Below are 9,309 nucleotides of genomic sequence, written 5' to 3'. Positions count from 1 at the left end.
ATTGGTCAGGTGATGGCGAAAAAGATGTGTCTTTAGATGTTTTTTGAAAATGGCTAAAGACTCAGCTGCTCGGACTGAGATGGGCAGGTCGTTCCACCAGCTGGGGACAGTCCAGGAAAAGGTCAGTGAGAGTGATTTTGTGCCTATTTGGGATGGCACCACGAGGCATCATTCACTTGCAGAACGCAAGCTTCTGGATGGTGCGTAGGTCCGAACTAGCGAGTTTAGGTATATTGCTGCCGCACCAGTGGTTGCCTTGTAGGCAATCATCAGTACCTTGAATTTGATGTGAGCAGTTATTGTAGCCAGTGCAAGCTGAAGAAGAGAGGTGTAACGTGAGCTTTCTTCGGCTCGTTGAAGACCACTCTGGCTGCTGCATTCTGGATCAGTTGCAGAGGCTTGATAGTACATGCAGGAAGGCCCGCCAAGAGAGCATTACAATAGTCCAGTCTGAAGAGAACAAGAGCTTGGACAAGGAGTTGTGCGGTCTGCTCTGTTAGGAAGGGTCTAATCTTCCTAATGTTGTATAAGGCAAACCTGCAGGACCGGGTCGTTGTAGCAATATGGTCTGTGAAGCTTAACTGATCGTCGATCACAACTCCAAGGTTCCTGGTTGTAGCAATATGGTCTGTGAAGCTTAACTGATCATCCATCACAACTCCAAGGTTCCTGGCTGTCCTGGAAGGAGTTATGGTTGACGAACCTAGCTGTATTGTAGAACTTAGCCCTGGTTGTGATGAAGTGCTGGGTTGCTTAGCAAGGTTGAGTTGAAGGTGGTGATCCTTCATCCAGCCAGAAATGTCTGTCAGACAGGCTGCAATGCGAATAACTACCGTCGGATCATCTGGTTGGAATAAGAAGTAGAGTTTAGTGTCAACAGCATAGCAATGATAGGAAATGCCATGCTTCTGAATGACAGATCCTAAAGATGACATGTAGATGGAGAAGAGAAGTGGTCCAAGCACTGAGCCTTGAGGAACCCCAGTAGCAAGAAGTTGTGACTTAGAAACCTCACCCCTCCAAGACACCCTGAAGGACCTACCAGAGAGGTTAGACTTGAACCACTGGAGTGCGGTTCCTGAGACGCCCATCTTCATAAGTGTGGACAGGAGGATCTGGTGGTTAACTGTATCAAAAGCAGCAGACAGATCCAGCAAGATGAGTACTGAGGATTTGGAAGCTGCTCTTGCCAGTCTCAGGGTTTCAGTAACCGAGAACAGTGCAGTCTCAGTTAAGTGGCCGCTTTTGAAGCCAGATTGGTTGCTGTCCATGTGGTTGTTCTGTGCAAGAAACATAGAGAGTTAGTTGAACACAAGTGTCTTTGCAATGAATGGAAGAAGGGATACCGGTCTGTAGTTTTCTAAAAGTGCTGGATTTAGAGAGGGTTTTTTAAGCAGTGGGGTTACCTGAGCCTGCTTGAATGCTGTGGGAAATGTATCAGAGTGAAGAGAGAGAGTTTTTGTCAGTTTGTGGTGTGGAGAATTGGTCGCTGATGGTTCTTGTTTTATTTATGAAGAATATTGCAATGTCATCAGCAGTATGAGTTGATGAATACATAACATTTTGTCATAGCAACAGACAGTCTCTGAGTCTCATGGTAACAGAGGCACCTATTTCTCTATACATTGCCCCTTTATATGCCAGATGTCATTAAACTAATCTTAACCCTCAAAGTCCATCGAGGAATAGATAATATACAATATTCATCTGACAAGGTATAACCATATACAAAATGGTACAGATCTTCTTTATGCACCAAGAGCTTGTAACACTCCAAAGAGAAAGGAAAACTTGAAATCGCATCATATGACCCCTTTAATATGGCTTCTGAGTGGCAAATCTTGAAAGCAAATGCATTCTTTTCTATAATCACACTTCACTCCATAAATCCTATAGTGCACACACAGGTGCACTCCGTAAAGAGTTGATAATCCATAACAGGAAACAAAAAAAAGAAAAAAAAAAGAGGGGGGACGGTCAGTGAATATGTCAAATGTACTCTGTCTATTCATGTTGCAAATGTTTTTTAAAAACATTCATACCATTCACAATAAAGGTTTAAATTTAAGGACTGTGTGTCATGCAGTGTAACCATGAAGTAAAAGGTAATAACACATTTTCCTCACATCTTGAATACGTGATTGTGAACTGAATTGTTTATTTCTGTCACAACTTTATCGCCTGGGAGGAGTAAGTGCCACAAGAAAATAGTTTTTTAATTATTAATAATCTAAACACTGAAGCCACTTGGTTATGATGTTAAAATATATATATTTCTCTTTAATAAATAAAAATAAGACATATACCAATCTACTTTTCAAGGTTTTAATTTCCAAAATGTTATTATTTTCATCAGACATTTTTTTTCTTCATTGTGATTTCAGACAATTGTATTGCCCTGACATTTCTGACCTATTTTGATAAGTATTAAAATTAATTATAATTCAGAAATTAAAATCATATTCATCATAGTCTATTCAAGTCACACTGATAATATTAATATTTTTAAATTCATTAATAAATGCTGACAAAAGTGTCACGTCATTAACCGACAGGCTAAATTAAATAACAAAATCACAATCAGAATTCCTTGAGTTTTATATGTTGAGCCCATCATTAGTTAGTTAACTAGGTATATAAAGACAGAAATAACACAGAAAGAGAAAACTGTTTATCCAGAACTTTTATATAACCATCACTCTGTTAATGATTTGTTTACCTGTAACAGAAAAATATATTTAAAGAAGTCTAAGACCCCTCCATCTAGACTTGTCACCTTAATGATGTTTCTGAGTATACTCAAGGAGACAGATACTCAAAATAACAACCTTTAAGCTCCCTATTGCTTCGGTTACCTTGAGATGTGGTTAACAATAGCATATGGACTTTACACTTCCAAAGTATAAACCCTTTTGCCAACCTTGTATTAAGCAGACCATGGGCTCACTGATGTCATCTGTGTGTGTGGCACTTTATGAGATGCCATTTAAGGCTAAAAACATGAGATCTGACTCATCTGAGTATAAACTACTTTGCAGTGCATTTATCCTACAGAGTAAACTTCAAACTGTCCTCTGATTTTTGATTTGTTTTTTTTCAAAAGTTAAGTAAAATAATAAATCAAACATTCTATGTAAAGTTATGCATTTTGAGAACGGAATAATTAAATAATGATAAAATAACACAATCTCAGTCAGTAATGGATGCATCTGAATAACACCAGGCATAATATATATTTAAATGGATGTCATATTGATTCAGATTGAGTTGTATAAATGCATTCAGTGGATGCAAAATTAGCCAGATTATTTTGATAATAATGAAGATACGAAATGAACATAAAATAAAATAATTAGCTTTACACTTCAAAATACAAACATCCGACATAATATCACAATAAAGCAAGCAAACAAACAAGAAAGAGAGAATTTTACATTTATAGAATGCAAAGCAAACTGCAAAGTTTTAACTGCTAATCCATGTGTGCATTATAAACTTACCTTTACTCAGGGGTGTTTTTGCCCTATTGGTACTCTCCATTCTGTACTTTGCCATTCACTCAGGACTCAATTTCCTATAATACTTTGCCCGGACTCATCAGAACTCATTGCCAGTTCACAGCTGCCTCATATTAGTAGGACTATAAGAATAGCACACACACACTCTGTCTTCGCTGGTGATTGAATGTTTAGCCCTTCCGGGTTTCCTAGATTTTGCCTTTCTCGTGTTTTGATCCGTGGACAGTTACCTTGTTTTTGATTTATTGCTGCCTGCCCTGACCTTTGCCTGTCTCGTGGATTACTCTTTTGCCTGTGCCTTGGATGTTATTGTTTGTTGGTGTTTGACCCTGCCTCTTATGACTACGCTCTATGAAATAAAGCCTTGCTTTTGGATCCCCAACTCCGTCATCACGACTGCCTTCGTTACAGCATGAACTTGATTTCTTTCCTAAAAGTTTATAAGCTTCACCCTCAATTCTCTGTTTCACCTTCTTTCATAGCAGTTTATCAGAACTTGTATGAGCTGATGGCTAATGAAACAATTGCAGTAAATATTAAATAAAATGTTTAAATTAGCAATCTATTGTAGGTCTCATATGAACCTATTATTTGTCCTTTAAATGTAGCAATGGGCCTATATTAAATGTAGCAATGCTGTAAACAGAGACGGATGAAACATCAAAGATGAACATTTTTGATGAAAGTTTCATCTAATCACCCTCATGTTGTTTCTAACCTGTTAAAGTGACTTATGTTTTTCCATTAAATACAAAATGAAATGTTAAGCAGAATGACAGTCTCAAAGTCACATTTACTGTTGCTATGGAAAATTTTAAAGGAGAAATCCAATCATTCCAATGGGAATCTGTGCTTGATCAGGAGTTTTGCGTGAGGGGAAAGAAGTTCCCCACATAGATTTCATTCATTGTACTGACCAACAGAAAGCTTCTTGTTTTGAAAGTGACTTCTGTGTTTGCTCTGCTCCATGGATTGCTACACTATCGACACTATAGACAACTGTCTATTGACAATTTCTGCCCACACAATTGACTTTCATTATGTGGAAAAGAGCTGCAATAAATGTGAATGGTGACTGAGATTATCAGTCTCTAACATTCTGCCTAACCTGCTCTTTCGTATTCCACAGAAGAAACTTTATAGTTATCATATAAATTTGAAACATGAGGATGATGACAGAACTTTCATTTTGGGGTGAACTGTTGTCTGTTTTTAAAAACACCTACACAATGTTAACATATACAGCAAAGGTAAGAGGAATTTGGCAGTTATCTAAGTTTGTATGTGTGGCTTTTTTTTTCCCAGACAGTTTTCAGTGGTCCCAAACATCTCAGAGATAATTACAGATCTCTAGCAGGCAGACAAATCAAGCATCACTTTCTTGTCCTTGCACTCCTTGTAATATTACAACAATTATGGCAGAATTATATCATTCTGAAGTGCATAGTAAATTTATTAGATTCAATTTGATCAAAATGATGTAAATCAATCTTTTGAGAATAAATACAGAAAAATACCAGAATTTAGATTTCTACTTGACACAGCAGAGATACTGAAACATTGACACCAATGTCTTCAAACTGAGGATGGAGATTATAGGGTAGTGCATGCTGATGAGGAATGGATCAAGCTGCTCTTTGCATGCACTGTGAAGACTCCCTCAGGAACTGGAGCTATTGTAGCCAAAGCAAAAAGAGTTTTTCACAGTCAAAGTGCTGCAAAGAGCAGTGACAGTTTTAGTGTCATTCAGTATGCAAATAAACACACTTTTAGATGTGAATCAAGATAAATGCTGAAACTAGTATGCTTAAAAGAGTCTAAGAAACGTGACGTGAATACCAATGTCTTTTTAATTTCAGAAATTATACAAAAATATATCCGTTTATTGTTATTGTATAGACACAGGTCCACTCAAACCTGTATATAATCATCTTGACAGCAGAACATGTACCCTTGTGCAATAATTCAATGATAATTTGAATTGTACATATAATCTATCCCTATATACGCTATTCTCAGATATATTATCCATTGATTTTTTGTATAATACACACACACAACAATATGTTTATAAAAAGTTGCATATAAAACATCTTAGAAACCAAATAAAAAAGAGAAGATTTCAGGGTAAGATTCCTTCATTCATTGTCTTGTCAGTACAAGTATTTCAAGCATAGTAAAAAGTAAGATTATTTTGGAAGCATGGGAATGGAAAAAAACGAAATGCTCTTGGGGAGCAGACCTTTGTGTCTACACAAATCCTGTTACATGCTGTGTAATTGCTGCTTTTTGCATAACCCCTTTGACATAATCAACAAAATAACAGGGATGATTAGATGTTGACAGAAGAAGACAAAAACTTACATTTCAACGAAGCTGGAAAAAAAAATTGTTTTCCTTGATTTTTTTCAATTTATGCTGAAAACTTTAAAACTGTAAATCATCTCTTATCTGGTGCGATTGTATAACAACTTCTACAGCACAGTAATGGACAAAATAAATGCAATATAACTGTATACGCTTTTTTTCTTACGACAGTGTTTGAGCACTGAAACAAACAAACCTTCATTTCATATCTTTGCTTATTCAGATCAACAAAAACTAATATAAACTGTGTGATATAGAAACAGCATGTACATTTATCAATTATTAAACCTTATTCTACAGTGCAATTCAAACTTTACTGCATAACATTACACACACACACACACACACACATACACACATACACACACTGCCTGTGGCAACATTTCGGCCAGATTATATTGTCGCTTTTTGCACTCAAGCATGTAAGAATCACCGCTAACGTTTAATACTCCAAACAGGTGGATGTGAATCTGGCAATGTTTCATTACACTGGTTGTTGTACAAATTGTCACAGTTTATAAATGAAACATTTGTGGTGCTAAATGTGAATGCTCTATCACATCTGACATACAATACCACTCACAATAAATCGTTAAAATCATGAGATAAAGACACATTTGCCATGTCATTTAAGTCTTTGAGCTCTTTTGCTGTGACTTGTGTTTCAGCAGCACTCCTGCGGAAGTGCTCTGCATCACATTTGCAGTGCTGTACCAGGTGAGTTAAAGAGCAAGTTTACTATATCAGATGGAGCATAATATATGGAGCTGGTCACATGATGCAAACACTATGTACAGTATTAGTTTACAAATCATGCACTGTGGTAAAACGGTTCTGAGGTCATAACATAAAATTGTGCAAGGAACTGCACAAAAATAAGTCTTTATTAATAAATAATCTGCTCCTGTAATCAAAATTTGTGTAAAAAAGAATAAAAGTTGTTAGTGTTTTACCTCCACTAGTGTTAATTTCAGCTGGAAACTGTTGTGAATATTATGTACAGGTACGTTTTTGGAGTTTTGCAAAAATGGAGGTAGAGGCATGTTTTTCCAATGAGCCTAGATTGCAAAGAGATGAACATAGTATTTTAAATGTGAGGAGCTAGTGAATATTTCATATCATATGCAATAATCAACAGGACAGTTTCTGTTTGGTCTATGACTTGTTAGATTAATTTAACACACAAATGTGGGATTTTGATTCAATCACAATCACACTGAGAGAAAAGTGTTTTAATCTTTGATAATGCAAAAATGTTATATTTTGCAAAAGAGTGAGCTTTGCAGTGCATATATAGCAGTATAGTTGAATGAGCTGCATTCAGACTATTTAAATGCTTCTAGAGAGGGATACATAAGAATGACTTCTGATTAATGGACATATGGACCCATTTAGTCCAAATAGGAAGGTGACAATATGACATATTCTGACTTGTTCCGAGCAATTACAGCCAAACACAATCTGTGTCATAGATGTGTACTCTTTAAGGTCACTTTACTGGTTACATTGAGGCTTTTTTTTATTCTACAGTCATTGGTATTGCTAGATCTCCACGTTATTTGAACACATCAAACATTTTCAGACGAGCTTCATTAAAGGAATGAAAAAAATGAACATTGTTGTTTCAAACCTGTATGTTTTTCTTTCTTTTTTTTTTCTCAACACTTTAGCAGAATATTCACACTGCTCTTTTTCATACAATGAAAGTCAATGATGACTGGGGGTGTCAACCTACAAATATATCAAACAGCACACTAAAAGTAGCCCATCTTACAAGTCTGATAAATGTCAAGTGTTCTGAAGCCATATGATGAATTTGTGTGAGAAAAAAAAGCACTTTCTATTTAGTCTATTTAAGACTATCATTATTAACTAATACTTGTGTGTGTGTAAACCTAACTTCAGTCCAGTATTGAAACATTAATAACACTATAAATGTAATTCTTAAATTTACTTTATAAGAATCCAGATTTCACAGCAAAAAGACATGTACCACGAACAGAAGGTGGACAGTTTTTACAATTATACTAAAAGGCCTTGTACTTGCTAAAAAGCACATACTATCAATCAGAGGGCAGAAGATTGTGTTGAACTTAGAACAGGTTTGTTAGTGATGTTTTGATTATATAGATAATTTAGAGGTAATTTAAATGTATCAAATAGGCTTTAAAGGCTTAATGGTGTCATCATTTTGGAGCTTGATAGTTGCTGGTTACCATTAACTTTCTTTGAATGGAAAAGAGCAGCATGGACATCCTGCTTAACATCTCTTGTTTGTGGTCTATTAATGAAAAAAGTCAAACATGTTTGGAACAACATGAGGGTGAGAAAACAATGACAATTTACATTTTTTGGTGTACTATCCTTTAAGTTAATCAGGTTCTTGTTACTGCATTCAAACTAGGTTTAGGTGATGGATTAAACCACTGGTGATAAGGTGAGGTTGTTGTGATTGTGCTTTTCAGAATGACAATGTTTTACTAAGGTGTTCTGTCTAATACATTGTGTTGTCAACATGCCATCCTTGTACATATGTGATAGAGCATTAGAAAGATATCTCACCCCTTTAGATTCTGTTAGATTTCATACTTTTTAAAGATAATTTTATAATACAAATTTGTAAATGTCTTAATGCATACTGCAAAGCAAGCAAAAATTAATAAGCTTTATGTTTTGGTCTGAGAGCACGATTAAGTCAGACAGTGGTGCAATAAATTCACTGAAAGTGCAAGAACTGACATCTTTGATAAATGTCATGAAAACCCATGAGAGGTTAGCAGCCAGTCAGTACAATCTACAGAATCATAAAAGTTATATATATAGCGATTCCCTTCATGTATTACAGGTGATAAATCTATTTAGTGGCACATAAAAATCAAATCCGAGGCAAATAATTTTTCAATTCAAAATCATGGTGCAGAGGCCAGTGTGTAATGTACTTCCAGTGCCAAAACACAATCTGACAAAAATCTAAAAAATAGCTCTGGTTCAGAGGCACTTCATAAAAGCAGAGAAAAATGAACAAAAATATCATCCACTTATTCCAAATGTATGTGCAACTTCATAGTGTGCTGCCATCATTTCAAACCTTACTTTCTTAACATAGTTCTTACGTGGGCTTTTAGATATTTGCTACGTTGTTGTGATATTTGGGTGTAAGTCTCAGAAGCTCGATTCAGGGACTGCCTTCTTTCTACCCAGTGAGTTTGTGCTGTAGCGTGTGCGTTGCAGGGTGTTCTGAGAGCCCCTGTCCATAGGAATGCTCTGCGGCTGAGCCGCTGACGTGCCGTTCCTGTGTAGCGATGCCGTCCTTCTTAAGCTTAGATCGGACTTGCTTTGAATATTGGAAGAACTTTGTGAGCGTTTGATGTCTGATGACCCACGACTCACCTTGCCATTTGCAAATTCATCTCCGAGTCTGCTA

The 9,309-nt window shown here is 36.2% G+C and overlaps 1 protein-coding gene across 1 annotated transcript in view; it reads right to left on the bottom strand.

The window, feature by feature from the left end:
• Positions 1–7,564: 7,564 nt before the first annotated feature.
• The window catches only part of usp43a (ubiquitin specific peptidase 43a), a 95,569-nt gene continuing 93,824 nt past the window's right edge, over positions 7,565–9,309 (bottom strand). Inside the window, exon 15 of the mRNA XM_016506829.1 lies at positions 7,565–9,309. This exon is cut by the window's right edge and continues 787 nt beyond it. Coding sequence (XP_016362315.1) covers positions 9,048–9,309 — 262 coding nt within the window. The 3' untranslated portion in view covers positions 7,565–9,047.

Source organism: Sinocyclocheilus anshuiensis, unplaced genomic scaffold (assembly GCF_001515605.1).
Source record: "Sinocyclocheilus anshuiensis isolate Anshui unplaced genomic scaffold, SAMN03320099.WGS_v1.1 scaffold1477, whole genome shotgun sequence".
Lineage (NCBI taxonomy): Eukaryota > Metazoa > Chordata > Actinopteri > Cypriniformes > Cyprinidae > Sinocyclocheilus > Sinocyclocheilus anshuiensis.
Note: the sequence above shows the minus strand (reverse complement) of the source record. Positions and strands in the feature narration are given on the sequence as shown.